This window comes from Kryptolebias marmoratus, linkage group LG12 (assembly GCF_001649575.2).
Source record: "Kryptolebias marmoratus isolate JLee-2015 linkage group LG12, ASM164957v2, whole genome shotgun sequence".
In the NCBI taxonomy this organism is placed as follows: Eukaryota; Metazoa; Chordata; class Actinopteri; order Cyprinodontiformes; family Rivulidae; genus Kryptolebias; species Kryptolebias marmoratus.
In genome coordinates this window covers 9,113,196-9,137,915 of record NC_051441.1, presented here as the reverse complement: position 1 = coordinate 9,137,915, position 24,720 = coordinate 9,113,196, and the positions used below count along the sequence as shown (strand labels likewise).

General features: G+C 40.0%; 2 protein-coding genes across 2 annotated transcripts; both read right to left on the bottom strand.

Moving 5' to 3' along the window:
* Window positions 1-9,500: 9,500 nt before the first annotated feature.
* LOC108241241 (dual specificity mitogen-activated protein kinase kinase 6-like) lies at window positions 9,501-19,820 on the bottom strand. The gene is made up of 12 exons (XM_017425259.3): window positions 19,483-19,820; window positions 16,269-16,341; window positions 15,638-15,686; window positions 15,417-15,530; window positions 14,332-14,451; window positions 13,699-13,815; window positions 13,424-13,475; window positions 13,186-13,313; window positions 12,903-12,980; window positions 11,943-12,082; window positions 11,668-11,713; window positions 9,501-11,413 (listed from the first exon to the last, which is right to left on the bottom strand). Exons 1-12 carry the CDS (start codon window positions 19,499-19,501, stop codon window positions 11,336-11,338), a joined length of 1,014 nt encoding a protein of 337 aa, XP_017280748.1. The 5' UTR covers window positions 19,502-19,820; the 3' UTR covers window positions 9,501-11,335.
* Window positions 19,821-19,999: 179 nt separating this feature from the next.
* btbd17b (BTB (POZ) domain containing 17b) lies at window positions 20,000-24,012 on the bottom strand. The gene is made up of 3 exons (XM_017425289.3): window positions 23,739-24,012; window positions 22,133-22,415; window positions 20,000-21,786 (listed from the first exon to the last, which is right to left on the bottom strand). The coding sequence occupies exons 1-3, from the start codon at window positions 23,830-23,832 to the stop codon at window positions 20,712-20,714; spliced, it is 1,452 nt and encodes a 483-aa protein (XP_017280778.1). The 5' UTR covers window positions 23,833-24,012; the 3' UTR covers window positions 20,000-20,711.
* Window positions 24,013-24,720: the final 708 nt, after the last annotated feature.

Here is a 24,720-nt window from a genome sequence, read left to right as displayed (position 1 = left end):
ACTGACTCTCGTGTTGGCTTCATCTCTGACAGCTGGGAGTCCCATGACTCTCAGCGGAGAAGGAGGAGAATCCAGCAGGTAAAATATGTTGGATGGGATTCAGGCTTTTTCCATCCCCCTGTCCAGCTGAAAGACAATATGTGTATTTAATCATGGTTGGGATGTGTGGTCTGAGAAGCATTAAAAAAAAGAAAAGACATTCATCATGGCAGCTTCCCTGCAGTTATACTGTACAGTGTGTGTTTGTGTGCTGACAGTTTATTGATTTGCTTCACTGTTCACGTTTTTTTTTTACTCCCTTTTCATACAAATACATCATCATCATTACTCTGAGACTGTTTGCACATTGTCATTTGAGCAGAGCACACTTACAGACCTGCAATCACACTGCTATTTCTATGTTAGTAACTGCACATCTATTCATGCACCTGACCTTTAAGCTTTTGGCTTTGGATCTGGACAAATACACCAGGATCCAGGAAGTGATACCTAGGCTACTCTATGCTTATTATCTCTCAGGTATATGACAGCCTATAATAAAGGTACATCAGCAAGTTAGCCTCAGTAACTTAAACAAAGTCTGTCTGAGCACCTTTTGTGCCACTTGCATATGAAGGTGTACTTGCAACAAAGTTATAATTGATTATTTTTGCAAAGGTGAAGTGGAATATTTAAATTCCCTGGCATATTTAGTCCACATCCAAGAAATAATAAAGGCCTACAAAAATAACATCCTTTCATGGATAAATAAATAAAGTAGACCCCGTGTGTTACAATTAGATCAAGGTTGGAGAATTTAAAGAGGATACTTGAGAAGTGCTTATAAAGACAGCTGAGGAGAGATGGACACCTCTGAACTCTGTCCAGACCTTGGGTGATAAAGGTTATCACCGAACCAGCCAGCCACTATATTCAAACACTTAACAACGACAACAGCTGCTTCGGACGCTACAATGCCAGACAGTATCCTGCTTATTTATGTCTGCTGATGTCACCCAAAATGCCATATTGTGTCGCCTGCATCATAAATCAGAAGATCGCCGTCTTCGGATTGTTCTTTTTCCAGACCTAAACTTACATCCATTTAATTACACAAATTCACACCTGAGGCTTGAGACATAACAGCACTTATCAGGTGACAGGAGAGATAATCGTGTATTTGTTTTTCCAAGAGATTTACAGCCCTCACATTAATTTGAGGACCAGCGTGTTTGTTTCCAGCACAACAGCTGGCTCTGTGTTCAGAGACCCGAACTGCAAACTGGATGTTGTTCAACATTTTTTTTTTTTTTTTTTTTTTATGAATGGAGCTCGTCTTTATGTGAATGGAGCTCCACTTTCCACTGAATGTGCAGCACATCAGCACCCTGTGGGTAGAGTGGTTTCCAGAGCCAGGAATGATACCTTAGCAACCGGCGATGACTGCTTCAGTGCGGATCCTGAATTTACATCTCTCTGTGTGTTTCCAGAGTAATGTAAACCCTGACTATCAAACCTCTGTTGCTTTTATAACAATAAAAAATATAAGACAACATATTTTTTATCCTGTGGCAGTTTTTAAAAATACACAGCCTTTGTGGCTGTTTTGCTCTTTAGCATTTTTCTGTTGCTTTTTTTAAACACATTTTATATTTCCTGTCAACATCAACACATTATTGTGGTATTTTTTAATCAGAATTAGTATTACCAAATGGTTTTCATTCAGATTTAATTGGGGTAACATAACAATTTGAGATGGCTGAAGTTTATTTGTCTGAGTAGAACATTTTTCCATTTATTAAATGATATATAAGCATTCCTTTAAGTCTTTAGGTAATACATCTAAACAACTGCAATGTTTAATACAGCCCATAGTAGATAAAAGTTTTTACTTGATCAGTAAAATAAGTCATTTTCTTGGTGAATAAAAGCAAAACTTGATGTATTGTTTGTAGTTCTTTGATGATAAATTATTCTTACAATAGCACGTTTTCAATGTCTTATAATGTCGCCAAAAGGGTAAAATGTGTTCATAAAATCCAAATTCACTGAAAACTTGTCAAAAAAAGAGCTGTAAAAATTGCCACACACATTTTTGTTTTCCAGGGGATGATTTTAAATGACTTGCTTTTAGAACCAATAACTTGCAGATCTAAGAACAAATAATGCAAAAAAACAAAAATAGTTCCAGATTTTATAACTATAAATATTAACCCCAGGAATCAGGCTGTAGGAGTCGTAACCAAACACACACTCCTGTACCAACACAGAGACGCAAAATAAAGTGAATGCAATCCTCACTCCACCCCACTTTAGATTTAATTAACGCAGAACAAGATTAGAGGATCCAATCATTGGTGACATTGAGCCTGGCACCCCGCGGAACGGGACACCAGAGAGGCCTAATGACCCTGGTGGCTCCGCTCCGCTGCTCCGAGCCAATCAAATCCTCACCAGATGAAGCAGATGGTCGATATCATCTTCTTTATTTTCCAGGTGAGATTATCTCCCCAGCTTCAAATCGCACAAGTGAATCTTTGCTGCAACGGTGACCTCTCCGCCATTCGTTTGTGGGACGCTGATACTGAGTTTCATGTCTAAGTGAGACTCAAAATATATAGACAGGAAGAAGTTCCATGATGGGTTGTCCAAGTATGCTTCTGTAAAAATCATATTTTTTACTATACATGTAGAGTTTAAAAGTCCATTAATCAGACGTTAAGCAATTTCACTTTAAATTAAAGGTAACTTTTTGTTTGAATTAGTCAGTAAAACACAAAAACTATTCATCAGACCTCATTTCTCTTTTAACCAACTTTTTGTCTGCAGAAAGAAGACAGTGGTGTTTCTATAAAGTGATTTCTTTATTCTGCTCAGAACACATTTTGTCCCAACAAGAAGATTATTCCTTACGTCACAACACAATTTTCTCTCCTATCCTGCTTGTCCTGAGATTATAGAGGTGGCTTATGGTTGGTTTAAGCAGGTCTGCGATAAGGAAAACAATACCACAGACGTTCTGCGGGAAACAACATGTGACTTCTGATTAGAAACTCTTCAGGGAGAGGAAATAAAACCAGGTCAAGGTTGGCATGATGAGAAGTTCTCTTCTACGAGATAAAACATGGGTACTGTCACATGTTGATCTGGTCATCATCATGATCTGCTTAAATCCAATCAAATGATGCTGCAACAAAACAAAACCAGTGCCTAAAATAGCACACACTTTCATTCAAAACAAACCATCACACAGGGTTTGTGCACTTCAGGAACAGACACCGTGTGTTTCCGTCCGCGTGGTGTCAGGGAAAGATCTGATAAACCCCTGAGATCTTATCAATTCGATGTTCACGACCCATATTTGTAACTGAAGACATCTCTGCTCCAGTGAGCCATTGAAAACAGGGCTGGTTTTCTGTTTCCGTTAAAAGTAACTAGAGAAGACCGGCATGCCTCTAAAGGACATGCTTGCACTAAATAGAGGGTTCGATGTTACACATCAGGGTTCAGGTTTTCTTGTGACTTGCAACACGTTGGACCTGCTCATATGAAGACAGAGACACATGCAGATTCACACTAAGTCGTGAATGTGCATGTGACACACTGTCCTGCCAGCTTGGGAGATTACTTTGAAAAGGAAACACGGCTCACATGACATCTTCATTTTCTCAGAAGCCCGGATTATTTGTGTCGTTTAAACATTGGCAGGCTTGGAAATAATCTGGACAAAAGTCAAACTCTGTGCCAGCCTGTTTCAGACACAATACCTCATCAAATTTCAAGGATGGTTACAAAAAGCCTTCCTGTAGATAAATCAAATAATTGGAAAGAAAGCCATTTCACTTTTCCCCCGTGGAACTTGATCCTCAGGGCACTGTGAAGCTTTTACTGTCACTAAAACATTCATTAGTCCTCTGATACACTTTCGCAGCTGTTTTTATTGTTGTGCTGCTGATATCTATGACAAATCCATCACTGCTTCTGATCTGAAAGCAAGGCCTCATCGTCTCTTTCAACAGAATAATACAAAGGTATGGTAACAGTGGCTGTCTAAAAATACAGCGTCCTCAGAGGTTGAAATGAAGATCATGAGGTTAATGATTACTCCGGGCCCTTCACTTTCAGAAGAGGTTTAAATATAAAGGAACATCTCAGCAGTCTGGCTCTTTTTACATGGCGGTTGTTTTGCACTGACAGGCACAGACTTGCATGGAGGTACCCTTGATGAGAAGCATCTCTCTGCACTCGCGCTCACAGGGGACAGCACTGTTTCCATTAGACCAGCCGGGCACTGAATGCATCACATCTCCTTCATGAAAACAGCTTGGATTTAGGAGGCGCTTCTCTTTGCATCTCCAGTCACCCCTTTATGCTTAGTTTCTCTCTGTCTGAGATGGTGACAAATAAAACAAGCATTGATTTATTGACTGTACTCCTGAATGAACGGCAGCAGGTGTACAAAAGCAGGAGAGTAAAATGTGCTGAGGAAGGGGGCTTTGTATTGAATAAAATTACAAGCACCTGTACAATCAGTCCCTGACTTTATCATTCAAATCACGTTTTATTGTAGGGTTAACTGGGTAAAAAAATAAGCCATAGGGTGTTTTTATTCTTATTAGGAGCAATGTGCTAAGTGTCCTAAGCAAAAACAAATACAGCTCTAATTTTTAACTATGACAATTTTACAGATATTGAGCTCAAATTTGATGTGGTAATACCTGACACATATACTCCAAGTGCTACACTTCATGTGAGATCTTTGCTTCAAACTTTGATACTAACTGTTGGCGTCAACCCTGTTTATTTGTTAGCAAAATATCTAATGAACCTCAGTGTAGATTTTATTCAAACTTTCAGAAAGTAATCACTGGATGCACATCTACATCTGATTAACGTTTTGGATCACCCCATTTCACCCCCAAAAATGTCTCTAACTCAGTTTTACAGATAGCAGCTGAGTGTAATTCCCAGCACATAAACACCACACAATGTTAAACTTTGGCAACAACTGTCAAGAGTTAATGGCCAAGATCACACATAATGTTTGATCAAAATGGATATCTCCATCTCTTCTTGTCCTAATATGATTTTAGCTTAGAGCTCTGATGTGAAAGGCAGATTTTAATGTTTTGTTGCTCCTGATTTAATCCATGACAAATCCCATGAACTCACCTGGCAGCAGATCGAAGAGGTTGTGTTTTAAATGTCAATACTAACAAGCCAATATAATCACAAAGGACAGTTTTTTAACTGATGATACAGGAGATCAGTTAAGTCATGGTAACTCATCCTCAGGATGGCAAGCACCAGGAGTTAATGGCAGTTTGTCAAATGACTACAACACGGATGTTTGAACCGAAGTGATAAACCAGCTGGCAGACTACATTTGTAATAAGCTGCACTTTGAGCATGTCTGCGTTGGTTTGTATGTCTTTAGGTCTGTTTTTCTGTAAAAACTCTCATTAATTAATTTGTTCAGGAATATTCCAGCAGTTTCAGCAGCTTGCTTGGTGTTAACAGTCTCACATTTGCCCGGCTGCCCTCCACATCACCAACTGGTTAATCGATAGCTGCTTGTCACACTGGAGGTCATCGATGGGAACACATTTATGTAATCAGGCAAACAGAAGACGAGGGGTCAGGAAAAATAAAATAAATAAATAAATACACGTTATATATATATATATATATATATATATATATATATATATATACATTGCTCCCTGGGTGTGGCTGAAATATGCCGTGTTTGATGAACAGATTAAGTGAACTGCACTGAATAAATATTCATCTGTGATATTACTGAGAGCAGAATCAGAGAAGTGCTCAGTGTTCAGCTATGAGTTGAGGGTGGGTTGACTCTGCAGCTGTTCCACTTGTTGACATCGGCTCACAACACTTCTGCTCCAGAATGCGAACATATTAACTTTCACCTTCTTTGGCTGTCCTAGGTTTTAAAATAGTCCAAATGATTTGAATCATGCAGTAAACAACACACGCCCTCCTTGTGTGATGCCTCCAGCAGCATTTGCACTGGTGGTTCGCTTTTATGAGCTCATACATGACGGCTTTCCCAGGAGGATTCATCATTTGACTGAACACACACGATGAAAAGGTCTGCACGTATGAATCAGCACAGCGGCAGAATCAGATCTTCTTGGGTTCTGCTTAGGTGTGCTACAGTTCCCACCAGTGCTCCATTTATTTAGTTTGGTTTAATTAATTCAAACTAGACTGCATTTAACAAAAGACGAATCAAACCAGTTACCAGCTTCAACCCAGAGGTCTGTTTTAGGATGAAGCAGTGATATTAGGATGTTAGATTCACATAAGATAATCATAGTTTTACTTTATAGAGCTAATTGTTGTAAATAAAACTCCTAAACTTATCATGTCTGAAAACGATATATTAATAGTTTTGTCAATTCCACTGCAAATCTTGTTAATATTTCAAATTACTAATCCCAAAAAACCCTCAGTGACATATTGTAAATGTTGGATACATTAAATATAAAAGTCACAGTAATATATATATATATATATTCTCAAGAGGTAAATTTGTCCAAGTTATGACATCCAGTCAACATTCCCAAGCCTCTGTTTCTCTTTTTTCTGCAGTAGCCATCACCAAAATGGCAAGTATGTAATTTCCCCGTTCAGTACAAGTCCCTCTGAAACACTTTTTTTTTTTCTCCATTTATTTTTGTAGCGGATATATTCATGGACTTCTTTGTCCCCCAAACCTTTGAGTCCACGAAGCACAGAACTCCCCCCAAGGCTTTAAGATAAAAATAAACACAACTTTACAATCTGCCTTATATAAGAGCATAGGAGTGTAAACAAATATGTTTTTATATTTATATAAAATTAGTAGTTTGCTGTGGCAAATTATTATTATTATTAATGTTAATATATTGTAACCTGATGGATTTACTAATGGTCAGCTTTAACTTTGTGCATACCTTTATGGGATCATCTCATCTGTTTGGCCTTTTTTAATTAAATGTTTTGTAGAAGCACAACTTACATAAAACGAATCACTTTATTGTAACTTTTAACATGTATAACCAACCCAAAAGTGTGGTTAATCAAACTATGTTATAACAAATAACATATGAAGACAAGCAGTTTTGGAAGAATTTTGAAAATAAAAAAGAAGGCAACTTTGCAGTTTCTTTTAAAACTGGTCCTGATTGGTGGTGTGATGTGTGGATGACTTGTGGTGCCGATTGTTGGAAAACGACAACTTGGTGAACAAATGTGTGTGTGTGTAAAATAGTTTTGATATCACTTAGAGTAAAATAAACTTCTCTACAAGTTGTTTCAATGTGGAAAAAAAAAACAAGAAAAAGACTGAATACCGTTATAACATGACATTTTCTCTTGCAGAGTTTGTATAATGCCATGTCATCTGTCAACACACCACCTCTCTCAGACGGAGACAAGCATGTTGCGTAAGGTTGTGTCGTGTCAGCTCAGGGCGAAAGAATATTGTGCTTATAAACATACCTTTTACTGTCCTTAGTAAAACGAGCCCATCTGAGTTTTGGCCCAGGGGTGTGTCGTGCATATAGAAGACCAACCTAAACAATGTCTTCACTTCTGGTCTGTTTGGCACTGGAGGACACGGAGATGGACGCAGTTTCCTCAACAAGAAACAGACAAGCGGACATGGACTCAGGGAGGTTTGGTGAGGGTCGTCCTCTCCAGTTCTATTTTTACCCCTTTTATTCAATGCCTTTTCAGGTGGTTTTGCAAAACACTGCAACTGAATTTTCAAATTAAAAATTGGATAAATCAGGAGATAGTGTGGGATTATTAGATTATAGAAGAATGGATTAAATATACATAGATATCATGTTTGTGTCATTTTCTTCTCTTGCATCAATTATTTAAATTACATTATTTGGGTAATTACAGATTTTGTGAGTGTTGTCCAACACTTGTAAAATTAAATCAGGAACATCCTAAGCAGCCAATCAGCTTTGAGCCTTGCACTGCCATTTACAGTTCAGAGAAAGCCATTTTCTTCTGTATCACAGCCCACATTCAGCTGAGCTGCAGCAACTCAAATTGACACTGCCACCTTTTCCCGTCACATGGGAATCTTTTTAGAGGCATTACATAAGTTCCTAACCATCAAAGGCTGCTTTTCCTAAAGAGAATATCTTTGTCTTGGGTGAGAATCTGCTCTGCTGCACAACACCGAGCCCCTGCCTGCATCCTGCTGCCATTCAGCGCGCTCATCCTGGCAGAAAGTCATCGGACTGACAAACGCGCAGAGAATGGTCTGCTCAAGTTGAGCTTTTGTTGGTCCATGCTGTTAACATCCGCACACACAAAAGAAGAAGAAAGTGGGACTTAAATAGCCATCAGAGTGAGATTCATGCATTCACCTCACATCCTGAAGAATCACCAAGACATAAGCCTTGGCCTGTGTGCTCTTACATAAGGATGTTAACACAAACAGCAAGTAACGATGATAAGGATCCACGTGGACTGACAGCATTTGGATTATTCAGGACCTGTGACCTCAGAAAGCTGCACATAAGTGAGCTCCTTCTAGGGGACGACTTTCTGACTTTACTGGGGAGAGGTTTTCTACATAACTACTTACAAGTTCACTTAACAATAACTTTGCTGGTTCTACTGATTTTACATGTCAAACATGAGCATACAGTACTTATGACAGTAAAATGCAATTTCTCATTCAGTGATATACTTAAATCTAGATGCTAGATTCCATTTAGCATCACGAGACAGTTTTGGTCAATTGAGTTTAAATGCCTGATGAAGGATGATTTATTACAATTTCTACTTGATGACTTAAAACTCTGAACAATATACCATATATGAAGTGATGGTCAAGACCACTGGTGGCGGAGGAAGTTTAAACATAAGAGAATGTGGAATAAAAGAAAATCACTCTAAAGTTGATTATTTTATGAAATAATTTGTAGTATTCCATTATTACAATCACATTTTTTAAGTTTTATTTAAAAGACATTCATGGTCTTGGTCCATGAACTGCACATTATAAAGAATTTATTTTTTTTGTTTTAGTTTTACACAAAAACTTTCTACAGGTGATCTAAAGACAGGTATTTCATTTTCCTTGCTTTCATCTACTATTTTAACTACATCACACGTTTTTTTTTTTACATTACCACTTTCGGGGGAGTCAAAAACAAGGTCTTGCTGAAGGGCTTGTGACCAAAAGGTCAAACTGGAATCCTTCAACCTGTGTTTCCTGAATAAGTCAGTTCTCTTTTTAATAAGTGTAATTGCAGAAAAAATGGGTTAATTTAAATTAACGATCACATGAGATTAATAACCTGGTCTGGTTAGGGAACACCTTCTGATTTATGCTGCAAGATGAAACAAAAAGAGTGAAGGATCAAATATGAGGCGAGTGTCAGTACAACACAACCTCCCCAAAACTGTTGCATAATCGCTGCACTGAAACCCATTTTCAAGTTTACTGCAACGGAGGCGGAAAATAACAAAAGCTATGGACAGACTGAACAATAAAGCCTTTATTTTTGTGTGTTTCCACGTTCAAGTTTGTCAGTGCCACCCAGTGAAAAGGTGTCTGACAGAGTGAAGGAGTAAGAGGTAGAGCAAGTGTTCCATTCTTATTGTAATCAGTGTAAAAAAAAATCTGTTTTACACACTAAGGGAATGCCCATTCAAGGAGGGCCTACTGGGAAAGAACAAAGAGAAAACAGCAGCTTCTACGTGGCGTTGCTAGCTTTTGCTTAGAATTCACGACCATACGAACTCCTAACCTGCTGAAAATTGGTAAAAAGTAAAACTTGCATCACCGTGTAAACCAGAGAGATGATAAGTGCTTGCAATGAAAATGCTGTCATCGCACCATCATCATCATCATCATCAATCTGAGCACTCGGAGTGAGGAAAGCTGCAGCATCTCCAGGGGTCTCTGCATAGTAAAGTCTGACCTGGACTGAAAAAAATCATATTTATCCAGCACTTAATAGAATTAAACTAAAACAGGGGTTTTGTTTTTGCATATTGAATTGTAGGCCACAGAAACCTGAGTGTTGAAGCTCGACAGCTGGCCGTGCAGGCAGGTACTGTTTGTAAATGTGACACACTGCATTAAAACTAATCTACCTTTCAGCTACACTGTGACAGGCCGGGACAGTGCCGTGTTACATTAAAAAATAGGAAATATTTACATCTTTCAGCATATAAATTACTTCCCTAACATATTGTCTTGTAAGGCATAATAGGCTCTCCTAAACAATCAGGCAAAAAAACAAAAAAACAAAACATTAAATACCTCTTACAAAAAGACTACACTGGGCAAAGAGTTGAGAGGGGATAGAACATTTAAATGTCGATGAAATGAAAGCAAAATTCAAACCAGAACAAGTCCAAATTTGGAGAAACACAATTAATTCATGAGAACGATGCACAAAATGGCACATAGAAAAAGATAAAGCTGTAAGCTCGATTAGGCAACCCCTGAATATTTCCACGTAGTAACAATCACAACACTGGAACTGACTCTGACACCCCGTTAGGATGCGGAATATCGAGTGGTCACTGCATGGAGGGCAACACCTCTGATCACCGATGATACAGGACGCCTTACATTCTTGCACTGCGCCATTCAGCACTCTAGGAATGACTCCTCCTGCCCACAAAGTGACCTTTAACTCTCTCTCTCTCTCTGTTTTTTTTTTTTTTTTTTCAGTTTTGCCTCAGTCCCTGAGTTGCCAACAGGCTGGCCTGTGACAACAACAGCCCCCGGCCCTGACCAATCACATCAAGGCAGAAGCAGGTCAAACGTCATGGTCTGACGAATAAAAAAAAAAAAAAGGCTCTAGTCCCGTAAAGTTCACACTTGTCAAAGAAGTACAGTATCAAAACTCTGTATCATGAGAAAGCATACAAACAGATATGCAAATATAGTATTCAAAAGACAATAACGTACACAGTAACTGTTGGTTTTGCATATGAAATTCAATCAACAGCATGTGTCACAGACAAATAACAGCTGGCTCTGTTTGTTTATATGAAGATGATCGGGGCAACAAGAAAATTTGGTTCAGTTCATACATTTCATGTGGGATAAATGCTCGCACAGGAAGTTTAGAAGAGCAGGAAAAAAAAAAATCCTCTCCTGTTGACTGTACAAGTTCATATTACCACCGCTCTCCAAGTCGAGAGCCGCTGTCAGTCTTTGGGTCATCACCCTGTTGAGTGGGTGCGTGAGAGTTTGTCATTCCAGTGAGTTTAAAAAAAAAAAAAAAGACGGTAGGGCCATTGGTTGGTCTGCTGAAAGGTCCCGCCCACACTGTCGAGGTGGAGTACGGAGGGCGCTCCATCAATCATCCAGGATGTCCTTGACGAAACTGGCCACATCTGTCTGTTCGGCGTCGTGCAGGGTGAAAAATGGATGTTTCTGCATGGGAAGAAGACGGAAAAACTGAGAAATCTGCTCCAAAGCGACAAACAATCATTAAAATCCCAGCTGCGTCGATAAATACATGTGAAACGCAAACGTCTCAGTCTCGGTGGGTTAATGAGGCGAGTCTGGCCTCTTGTGGTGGAAAACAGAAACCACAGACTCACTGAAGGCTGCAGCGCTGACGCTGCAGTCAGACCACATTACATTTGTGGTTTTCTGAGAAACAATAAAACGTAAAAATAACTAACCATTAATTCTGTATAAGCTGGTCTTTCATTTGGCTTCTTTCTTAAGCTGCAAAAAGAGAAAAAAAGATTAAAGAAAAAGAAAAACAGCCATTCCCAACAACACACATTCTAAACTCACGTCAAACAAAGAACAATGATTTAAACATAACTTAGATTGTGTTTCAACCTAAGATATGCCTTCGAGTGAATCCAAGGCAAACACTGACCCCTGCTGGGCTCCAGTGACATTTGATGGTGATGATGATGATGATAATGGCAGCTAAAGTGAGACTCACCACTGGGAAATGAAGTCCACAAAATCTGGGGAGAAACGGTCCGCAGGCAGCTGTGGAGACGGTTCGTCCACCACCTGTTTGAGCTGCTGGAACGGGGTGCGCCATGTGTCGTAGGGGAATTTCAAAATAGCCAGCTCGATCTGGGAAGCAGAAAAAAAAAAAATCAGTTTATTGTTTAGAAATGACTGGTGAAAAATGATAATTACAACATGAAACTAACACAAACTTAATTTATTGCAATTTTGTGCAATAATAATTTTTCCAAAATCTGAAGAAGTATGCAATTAAAAATTATTATTGGGCTTTTTTTAAATAAAAATAATCAAGCTTAATTTTTACTTTTTGACCAATGAGAGTCAACGTTGAGGCAGAATGCTATAAGCTGTGTTACATAATAATTAGGGCATCTGGAGCTGCTAATAACCTGGATCCACGACACACAGACGGCTGTAAAAACTGGGACGTTCATCATGACTCAGCATCAGTCAAGTCTGACTGCGGTTTAACAGCAGAACCTCATAATACACTTTGTTTAGAAGCAAGGAGACATTTGAAATTTTAAAATAAATCTGTTATCAAGAATTACTTTTTTTATATATTTTTTACTTAAAGCAGTAAAAGCCCTATTTTTCAATTAAACTGTCAGTATTGCCAGACAAAAAATACTGTGTTATAGACAGTGTTTATAAAAGACTAAGCTGAATTTAAAGAGAATGTATAAAAACAACTAGAAGTAAAAACAAACAGTGAATACACACAGCTGTAAACTAAAGTGAAAACTTTAAAAACGTTTTATGCACATTTAGGCAAAGTGAAACATTGTTTTGTGATTTTTTTTCCCCAAAAACTCCTGTAAAGTTATTATTCCAAACAAAGGTTTTAAACTTTTTGAGCAATTTTATGCAAGTAAAAGAACAACAAACACCAAATAAAGACATGTCTTTACATATCCGTACTCACCATAGTGATACCGAGACTCCATATGTCTGATTTGACGCTGTAGCCGATCTGGTTGAGGTCGGGGTTGATGCGCTCAGGCTGAAAGGTAAGTCATTTGTTTATTTTTCTGCACTTCATGACTACAGCTTTCTTTCGATATGTCCAAATAAAACATATTTGACTATTTAAAACAACTGGGGTGATGATTTGCTTTTGTGAGACATTTGCGGGTTTATGTTGGTTTTTAAACCGCCTACTCCTCAGCGAGCTGGTTTCAGGGATTTCTCCCTCCGTCTCCACTCACCGCCATGTAGGGCTTGCAGCCCGCGTCCATCGTTTTGGCCACAGAATCCACCAGGTGGCCGCTGATGCCGAAGTCGCACATTTTCACTTGGCCCTGAGTATTGATCAGGACGTTGGAGGGCTTCACATCTGGAGACAGATGTTGTTTGGAAATGTCAGAGAGCGTAACAAACAGAGGAACCCACGCCACCGATTACAACCTGGAACTGTACTCTGCAGGGATTTGGTTTCCTGATTACCTCTGTGTATGACCGACAGGTTATGATGCAGATGCTCTAATGCCTTGACAATCTGAGGAATAAATGTAGGAAAAAAAGGCAAAATGTTATTATACTCTAATAGCTTTTAATGAGATCTAAAGATGCACAATTTACATGCACTTGCTTTAAAATACAGATTAAACATGGCTACTGTAAGATATTTTAGGAGAAATGTTTTACAAGCTATAAAAACATGGCATGCATATCTTCCATATCTTGCTTCAAAATATTAAAATTTGAGAAATAGGACGCACTGCTACTGTGATCTTGCCCAAGATGTCTTCGGGAATGGTTTTGCCTTTTTCAATGACCTTCTTGTAGAACTTATCCAGAGACGTGTCCATCAGTTCCATACAGATCCAAACATCACCCTGAAAGAAAGTATTATTTTTTTAAAAATCATAGGCCGAGCATTCCTTAAAGGGATGTATGTAGTTCACTCTCCTTCCATCCCAGTTTTAGACTAAGACCATCTTAAGTTAGGAGATGGCTGAGTTGTAGCTGTTTCCGTCAAACAATGAAAATAACGTTATGCTTAATTTCATGCGATGTCATAAGATGTAACACAGGTGTTCTGAAAGTCTCTCAGCTACTCCCACATCAGTTTTTAGATCAACATCTGGAAAATTTAATAATGGTCATTTTGTGTTGGCCTAGATCAATTAGTTGTGGCGGCCATCATGAATTAGAATTAGTTGTAGAGGTGCATCCAGTGATTGTTTCCTGAGGGTTTCACTAAAATCTGTCCAAGTGGTTCGTGAGATATTTCAATAACACACACACACACACACACAAACTATCTCCCACCTTTCAGCATCAGACAATAAAAATCAATGGACTAAGGCCATAGCAGTTACAAGTTAATGAGATTTAGATAGTGGCTTTACCTCTCTGAAAAGGGCACCGTAGAAGGTCACAGTGTAGAAGCAGTCGACTGTCCTCATTGAAATGTCCAGGTCCATCAGAAGTCTCTTCTGCTCCAGAGAGTTAACCGTAGCACGAATCCGCTGGAGACACAAGCATCGCACACTGGCTGTCAGTTTCAAAAGCTGCTGTCAATGATCTGGATCAAATAATCCAGATGTTTATAACCTGAGATCATATACTACATCGAAAAACAGGTTAAAAAACAAGAACAACTGGACTTTGTTCGTTCGTTCGTTTTAGCAACAACAGCAGTCAGATTATCTGGCCCTGAAACTTTTTAAAACCAGGTCTCAGTGTGGAACCTTTTGGACCCTTCCATTTGAATTTCAAAGGAAGCCACAATGTGTGAAATCAAACATGGCGACTGTAGTCAGTAGCTGTTCTGCACATGCAGGAGTACAGCAACAACGATAATAACGGCGGATAGCAGAGTGCTGTTCGTGTTACTCACCCTTTTCAACATGTAGCAACAACCCAACCTCCAAAACAAAAGTCTGTATCACCATTTTGCATGTAACTGTTTACATGCCGGAGAGACTGGTGTCTGCGCGTGTAAGTGCCAACTCATGGCCTGGCATGGGAACTACAGCGAGTTCAACGAGCACAGAAGCACCGTGTAAACAAGTAACTTTTTTCCAATCAGCATCTGAAAATCTTTAACGTTTCCAGGAGATCAGTCTTGTGTAAACAGGGCACTTAAGTGGCCCATCTGTGAGTCAGGCAAACAAAGACCCTAACAAGCCTCTATTGTGAGGAGAGTGAGGATAATCTGCATGCAGATCTAGCCTACATAACATCTCAGCTTTAAAAGCTTGAGCTCCACACTCTCTGTTTTCTGAACTGATGAAGCTCTTCGGATGAGAAGTGAAATGTCTTCAGCTACAAAACAGAAGTCCAGTGGTTTTTGTTTTTTTAATCTTTTTTGGATTTCCCATGTCCTGGATGACTGAGAAGCTACACCGGAATATACTGGATACACCTATAAGTTCATTTTAAAAGCATGATATGAAATCAGAAAATCAAAGAAGCAGCTCGCCAGCCTTACCTTGACGGCCATGATGACACCGCTGGGCACATGTCTCATTTTGTCCACCACCCCATAGGCTCCCCTCCCGAGCTCTTCAATCTGCTCCAAGTCATCAGCCTCCACCACAAAGTTCTGGACAGCAGAAGCAGAAAAAGAGTTCAATAAAGTCACATGTACGTCCCAACAACAACAAACTAAACTAAAATAAAACCACAGGCTTCGGAGAAAGACAGCTTTACCTGATCTCCGATTGTGACGCAGGCCTTAGAGTCCAGGTCTCGAGGAGGCCTGCAGACAGAAAGCAAAATGTAAAAATCAGCAATAAAAAAAAACCACTCGTTAAATGTAAAAATGTTAAGCTTGTTTAAAAACAAGATATTAAAAATGTTAATACCTGCCTGCCTAAACACTCCTTCCTTACGCTACAGTTTTACTCTAAATAAAATAAAACATGTTGAATCATACGATCTAAATCTGCTGCCATCCTCCTTGAAGCTAAGCTGACTCACTTCTGCTAATGTGAGTTTGCCATCTTTCAGATGAGGACTTCAAAGAGGGAATCAATCTTTTTATCAGAATCTCTGCGAGAAAGTTAATATGTACGTTTTTTTTCTAAATGATAAGCTGCTGCTTTGATTTCTCAGGACTGCAGTGCAGCTCTTATCTATTAGGTAATCTATAAGCAGGAAATGTTGGCTATCTATTCCAAAATACATTTCTGACAAATAAGATACTCTATGTTGTTGGAATGCAGTATTGTTGTTGGTTAATGGTAAGAAGATGTACTAATACAAAGAGACCCAAAACATTTTATGTGTTAGGATAATTTGTTGGGATGGTGTTTGTGACGGTCAGAGAAGAGAGCCTTACGCTGCAGCTTCTGGTGGTGGAGGAGCAAACATGTCCTTGGGCAGCTTCGTCAGCCCAGCATTCTTCTTCCTCCCTGCAAGACAATAAATAAATAACATATTCAATGATTAGGAATTTGATTTCTCAACTCTTTCATGAAGCAAAACGATCAATAAAGCTGTAATAAGCAGTTACAACACACCGGTTTATTCGAAGACAGATTTTCTGTCTACCCATTCTTACTACTCTAAGTCTTAATTAAAAAAGGATATAGTTGTATTGTCTCGTTAGTTCTTTTTGTTAAGACACAATCAGTTTGCAGTTGAAGATGACAAACTGCAGTGCAGTAAATGCTTTGTTTTTTAACCGGAGCTTTAGGTGTGACCAAGGCTAAAGCTGAGAAGGTGGACTAAATGACTGTTGGCTTTGGTATGATGACTCACATGAAGTGGGTGAAAAAGAGTCAAGCTTTCCTGTGAATCCTGCCTTTCACATTTTTAAAATCAAGCTACAGTTATCATATTCCTGTTCTGATTTCCCCCCCGAAACTTTACCTTTTAGATCTTTCATATCTTTACACATTCTTTTTAACAATAGGCTGAGGACCGTACGGCACTTCTGAGCAGCTGTGAGGCCCTTTCTGTGTTAGATGAGTGATAGCAGTTCATTCATAAACACAGTTTACCAGCAGCCTCTGGGACTTCCCAAAAGGCGCTCAGAGTTACTGCCAGAATGACACAGCCACTGAGACTGCGAGCAGCAACACAGGAAAAACAGCTCGTTTTTTTTTTTTGGACACTGACACTTATGTTCAATGTGCTTGTTACAAAGCCAAGAGGAAAAAAAAGGAACATTTTAAAAGAATGCCAAGCCACTCTCCCACCCCCAACAAGGATATAATAAAAGCAGTTTAGTCCAGATTGAGTTGTTACATACAAAACTGACCAAGCTGTGCAGTACCACTGAAACTGATTTATATGCAGGCAAGACATCTTCACTTTAAGACTAACAAAAACCTTACTGTAATTGCCATTGTTATTATGTGGCTGTGTTTGCCATTGACAGAGTCCCACAACTGTGCTGTGGAGGAAGTATGATTGGGCAAACCCCTTTTTGCTAGAATAAACTGGAAGGGAAGGGATTTTTTTTAAGATGTCAGATACTGTAGCCCACCAATGAAACCTAGACACTCACTTTGTGTTGCAAGACTAAACTAAGCCAATGCTGTGCGGACAGACTAGTGGTGGAGAGAGATTGAATGTGATTTACTCTCACATACCCATTCAAAAATAGATTTTACATTTCCTTTGCGTGGGATAAAGCAAGAGCATTCCAAAGGCTCCTGTCGACCTGACTCGCAGTTGGATTTTTGGTCGTGCAACGAAATTAGGACAGCATGCAAACTTGGCACTGCAGTACAAAAATCATCCCAAAGCTGCTTTAAGCACTTCGTAATACTTCTCCATACTTCCATTTTGCAGGAAATTAACAAAAATGATCTGCATACACACTCATTGTTATAACTTAACTAATGTCTGAGGCACGTCTTGCATACAGTTAAGTATTAATGGCCCTGAAATACTAGCTCCTTTCAGGTACCAGACACCCAACTACAGCCAGTCCGGCTGGACACATCCGCTCCTAACACAACAGCTGTCAGGACCCTTTGGGAAATATGATGTCACTTCGCTGGGCCCACATGTTGTCCTGTCAGGGCAAACAGAGGCCAACCTCACTGCAGCTTTCTGCTCTTCTAACTGAGCCTCAAAGGACACAATAGTGCCGTGACATCAGCCACAGCTGTAGCCAAAGTTTAACAAAGCAGTGCAGGGGAAAACTACACGACAGCAGAAAACCATTTTCTGAAAAAAAAAAGAATAGAAAAACGAAAAAAAAAAAAAAAGGGATCTGAGTAGTAGCACTTTCTAGGGAAAGTGTGGCATAGAATAGTGTTGCTGACTTTGAATTTTTCCTATTATCAGTCAAAATAATGAATAACATTAAGCTTTAATTCCTCCCTCTCAAGAGGAAGTCATGCATAAGGTTTTCAGAGTCATAAAAAAACAAAGTTCAGAGGAAACTACTCGGAATATATTTGTAATATGAACAAGAATTTCTGGATTGTGCATGGGATCAAAGTTTCAATAGCTCTGAGGCGAGTCACCATCAGGAAGCACCAGCCTTAGACTGTGTCCATATACAGACAGACACTGATGACTCATGCGCAGATAATCTTCCACACCACCCTATCAGTGCTGTTAGGGAGAACCCAATCTCCAAACATGCTTCAGCAATCTCAAGGCTCACTGTGATCGAGGGAGGAAAAGAAATCGAAGACACCTCAGAGTAGCAGCAGCAGCAGCAGAACCTGTGTGGCAGCAAGAGAACTGTCAACAAAAAAAAAAAAAAAGAAAAGGGGAGACTGCACTCAGCGTCGGTGCTGCATGTCAAAACATGCCATGGTAGGCCAAAGGCTGTGATTGCCCAGCAGCAGCAACCAGCCAATCTCCACAGCCCTCTGAAAACAGCGTGTACTCCTGGCCATGGTAACGAGAGTATGATTGTGTAACAGCACAAGCGCTGAACTTGAAATGTAAATTGACATCATCATAATCATGCTGTGTGTGACGCAGAGGAAGGAACTTGAATTTTCCAGTGAATGTTCCCTTATTTCTCTTTTCTCTGTAGCAAGCATACATCTCAGGGACAAAGTGGTGTGCTGTTTTTATCATTATTAGTATTATTAGTCGTCGCCACCTGTGTTAAAAAGAAAAGGTAAAGGGGGCAAAAAGCACTTAAGGGGCAAAGAAAGCAGCTTAAAAAAACACCTGTGGATATAGAGGCAGAAACTAAACAGGGCGCTGTGATTTCCAAATGAACAAGCTTGGTTGATAATTACAGTTTAGCTGAAGTCTTATTGTTGTCAAAATGCTAACCTCCGGGCTAAGACGAAGCGATGCAAAGCGCGTGCTTTAGCTAAACTTACGACGTGAAACCCAAAAGAGAGCCACAAACGAGATAAATAAGTTACGCTCAAATATCAGGTTGTTTGGAGACTTTGTGTTTGAATATAAAAAAAGCAGGAAAGACATGTTGGCTAGCCTCGCAGGTTTCCACCTGGCAAGGTTACATTTCTTACACTAAGCTAGTCGGACTACTTTCACTCGTACTCCTCGGTAGGTAAAACATGCAGAGCGGCTTTAAAAACAGTGAGGACAAAAAAGAAGACACTTACCTCCTTTAGAAAGAGACATTTCCCCTTTGCTTTGATGAGGGGGAAGGGAAGCACAAAGACTTTTGCCTTTTTTTACTCCCTCCCTCCCTGCATCTAGTCTTACACCCGCTCAGGATCGCTGGTTTGCAGACCAAGATCTAACAGCGATAAAAGAAAAAGAAAAACAAAGAAAAAAAACAGCTAGGTGGTTCGTCCCCTCGTGCAAGCTTAGCGCGCCAATAACCAGCTCGCGCGCTCAAGGATCAATTCACAAAAAAAAATAAATAAATAAAATAAAATGCACAACTTTAAAACAAACCCGAACAGTTCGCGTTAGTTTGCTAACAAAACCTTCACTTGGGTGGCCAAAGTCTGACAGCTGAGGGCTCCAACCACTTCGACGACGTGATGACGTATTTCCGGTCTTGCGGTAAGCCTCGTGGGACGTGTAGTTTCCATTGTACTAGTGGCTACTTTCTCTTTTGACACATTCTAAGCGCCTTTTGCATATATACTTTTAAACAGGTCATGGAATGATGACGCGTGCAACGTTTTGTTTTGTTTAGTTTGTCTTTATTTTCACTTAACATCACGTGGACATCTTTAATAGATACATAAAATGAGTGTGCAAAAAGGAACGAAAACAAAATTAAAAAAAATTAGACAACAAAAGCAGAATGAATGCAAAAGCAGACGTGTATTAGCCTACAGTTTCCAGGGAGCAAAGACAACGGAATTGCATTTCATTTAACACATTTTGGCACACAAGATTAAAGTGGGTTTATGTCAGATACTACAAACTATCTTAATCTATATGTGACTGAAATGGAAAAATGCAAAAAAATAATAACAACTGAGCTAATTTTAAAGTAAAATCTTTATAGCACCTATTCAAACAATAATACCCCTTACATAAATCATATAATTTAGGGAACAAAAAACAAACAAACTAGTACACAATAAAATACTTCAACAAATACAGTCAAGAGTTGTGTTTTTTTTTTCACATGAAATATTGAACATAACCTATTATCATTACCATGATAATCACTGCTGAGCTGTTAAGTTCAGTCATTTTTTTCACAGACACATCCTGTTGGAAGACAAAAAAAAAGAAAGAAATGCAAGAAATCTTGACAATATCACATATTTGACACTTACACGTGCTGTGATATGAGTGTGCTTTGCATTATGTGCGTGTGATCATGTGGGTGGGTAACTGACGGTGAGGTCATGGCAAATTCCTGCTTTTACTTCCTGGCAACTAGAAGGGAGTGGTAGAGAGGTTTGATTACAATGTGCAGATAGAGGGAGCTGTCGATTAGGTACTCAGACGCACGGCGCTGCAAGTCAGCATCCACCAAGAAATCCCCAGCTTCCTCTGTACTTTGGTGGAAGTTGTAGACATGGCGGACGACCACTTTTCCTTGCTGTTTTGCCATCACAATAACAGTTTTCTGGAAACTTACACCGGCAAAGTCTGGGCTGGAGGTGGCGGGTGTTACAATGATGCGAGGTCGACCTGACTCTGTGCGGGTGGGCTGCATGGCACCAAGTTCTGTATAAGTTGACCTGGCACTAAGCGGGAGCCAGCGAGGGGAGAACAGGGCGTTCCATGTCACTCTCTTACTGAAGTCGTGGCCGCTGGGACCAAGCTGGGTCTGGAAGCTGAAACTGCGGTCATCACGGGTGGGGTTATTGATGATCCACGGCGAACCCCAGGAGGAGGACAAGTAGTTACGGGGAGTAAAAATGCTGCAGTTGACATCAAAGTACTTTGCCAGTTGAATAGGTGAGGCAGAGTGAAACTGGAAAGCTAGATATAGGAGATCACGGATGGTCTCGTAATACTTCACCATGAGGAGGGACTGCTTCTGAAGACGGAAGAGATGTTGAGGAGGGATCATGCAATATCGAACAGCCCTTAGGGCACTTTCCACAGTTGTAGTAACTGGCTGGTTCTGGTTAATCCAGCCCTCCAGGGCCTCATAGAGCTCTAGCTCGCTCTGCAGAATAAGATCAGAGCGCTGGAGCAAGGACAGGAGCAGGTCTTCGCTGATGGAGCCCCATTCTCCACTCTGCAGCACTGAAGACAGATTCCAGGACAGGTACTGCAGACAGCTGTCCCTCAGGGTCGCATCCCCAATTAGCAGTGCATAGTTGTACCAGCTCACCACATGGCCTGTGGGTGAATCACTGGAAAGGTGCTGAGTCATATATTGGGTCAGACCTTGTTGCAAACCCCAGACGTGGTACTTGCTGGCCAGCTTGTGCAGAGATATAACCTGATCTAGTCGTACTGAGATATCACCACAGTACAAATACCTGAAAAACACATTTTTGAAAGCATTGTTAAAAAGAAACCAATTTTCTGTGATGCATACTTTGTCATGCATATTTTGAGCCTTTTATTCCTCACATCTGAGTCACTGAAGAAAACCCACACGCTACGATTTTAGACTACGAGCCTCAAAGAGCAAGTATAATTTTAGACTACTGCGTAAGATGGAACATTACACTCCTTCAAATAGAAAGCAAAAATGGCCAAAATGGTGAATGGAGAGCTACAACTAATAATCTGTTAAAATATTACTGCATGCAGTTCTGCAGTTTCTCAAACTGTTTTGTTTTATTTCAAAAATTAGTACTTAACAGATGGTTGCATCCTCACCTGATAAACTTGTCAAAGACAGCAGCACAATCAGGTGTCTCGGTCAGAACCAGCGCACTGTTATTGCGACCGAGCAGCAGTTCCTCAAACACATCACTCTGCAGGCTGAGAACCAGACTGTGGGCTTGAATCACCTTCACCTCATCTGTGTTGATGGTTTGCACCCGCAGACTGACATCACTACTGTTGCCCATGACAAGGAGGTTCTCCATACGATGCACCAAACTCATGGAGTGATTCAGAGTTGTGACCCCACTATCTAATGCCTCCTGCTTCAGCGGAGCTGTGGAAATAAAAAGATCAGAAAAACTTATAAGCACAAACATCACAAAAGTGCCTTAGCGTTTGCACAAAAGTTGTTTAATTGCTTTCTAAATTTGAATGGCAACTCTTATTCTGTCCCTGTTTTCATAACTGCTCCTCTGCATTGAGAGATTGCCTGCAACATGAATCATATTTGACACAGTTAAGATCTATAAAAGCACACCCAAGCCCTTCAGCTAAACCACAACTGATAGTACGTGTCAGGAGGGGAAAATCAGAGTTGTGCATCCTTTCCTTCTTCTGCTCTTGATTATTAGAAAAAGAGCAACAACTAGGTGGCTGACTCAGAAACCCCCAGATGCCAGGTGCACAGGAGAAAAGGAATCCTGAGTTTGCAGCACCGTTGCAGATGGCTCTTTCTATGGCTCCTCTTGAACATAAGTACAAGCGGCGCATACTGGAGAATCCCACATGAAAGACCCAAGCACGACAAGTTGCTGTTTCCATTCTGCTCTGCCACAGTCATCAACAGCCTTGTTGGCCTGCAACTGGGGGTTTAATGAGACACTGGGGGGAGAACATTTGGCTCCTTGGGTTGTCTCACGGTTTTCATTTCTCCACAACAATCAAGAACCCCTACTTCAAAGTCAGCTTTTTCCAATTAGCCAGCCAAGACACAGGATGCTCAATCGAGAAGACACTAAACCCATTCAGGAGGATACTGTACATCTCCCGGATACAATGTACAGTACAGAGTATATCGGTTACATAATTAGCTATTTTTACATTCTGTGAGAAAAGAAAAGAAAAGATAACAAAAAAATAGAGAACCCCCTCCACACACACATACACACAAACTTATAAATAAAACTGTTTCACTGCCTCCTCCACTTTAAGCTGAAAAGAGCCAAAAAGACTGAATAAAACATTTAAACAGTTTTTTGAATCCACTCACTAAAAACTAATCTGACAGCAGTGTAATATGACCTTCAATAGCTTTTGTCAAAATCAATTCTTTTTAAAAGCAAGCAAAGCTTTCCCTCAGCTGGTGTGCCGCTCTGAATTGATGAGATGGTACAAAGCCAAGTGACAAATGAACTTGCTTGTCTTTTTTTATCTGAACCCAGACAAACAGATGAGGACAAGAAAAGCTGAATAGATAAATATCCATGTTTTGCCTTGAGGCTCGGCACAAGCCACACATTCATGCTGTTCCCCCCTGTCAGCACGGGGGAAGCTGGACTGAACCAGAACAATATAGTGTAGGATTTAAATCAATTAAAGATTTCAAAGTGAGCAGATCTTTTTAGTGGTAAAGCACTGAATTTATTTGTGATCTTACCTCCGCTGACTGTGACAGAGTGGAAGTAGATAAAGAAGAGCAGGGTGCCCACATAGACCCAGCCAGGAATCTCCTGTTCACATGAGCGTACCATGTTTTCTCAGGTTTTTTTTTTTCTTCTCACTGCTTCTTTTTCCTTTTGTCCTTTTGCCTCTCCTCGTCTCTCTGTGCCACTCTTCTCCTAACCGAATGTGTGCAGAAGGGTGCGCTGCCTTGTGTGTTGCCCGGCTCCCTGTCCTGGACTCTTTATGTAGGACGCTGGCCTTTCCCTGGCGCATCTCACAACCCCGCGGACTCCATCGATTGGTGGAATCGGGCAGGGGCGTTGCTATAGCGACAGCTTTGATTTTGAATATCTCCCTTTTGGTTGTAACATGGCATTGATCAGTGGCATTGGGCCAGGCAAGGACTCAGCTTAATGTTTTTTTAGTTTAAAACTCAGCGGGGGTTTGGTGCTATTAGGAATCAATAATAAACACAGTTTCCTCTTCTAATGGCACTCAAATACAGCAGATTGCTGCACTGGAGAACTTTGGCCATGATGGCTATGTTGAGTACAATCAGTGCCTTAATTAATCTTCTAATTATGGCTGCATTTGAGATTATCTCTCAGAATTAATTGAGGTTTTAATATGTGTGACCAACTGCAGTCAGTCTCATTTCACAATCCATTTGCAGCACAGTTTTTTCTGCCTATATTTCTTAAACGGCTTGTTAATTTCACTAATGTGAGGATAATTTAATTTGAGCTGGGTCTGCTCATCAGTTTGTAGCAAGCTTTGTCTGTCAAATCTAAGTGTCAGTCAAGATTTTATAACATCTTGTATAAACTCACGTTAAAGAGCATCTATTTATTCACATAAGATATGATTTTTACAGCTTTCCTGTTGCACACTATTACAGACATGTGAATCTATTATATTTTCAGGTGCATTACATCACAAACCCTCTAGAGCGTGAACTGCTAAATGAATACAAATTA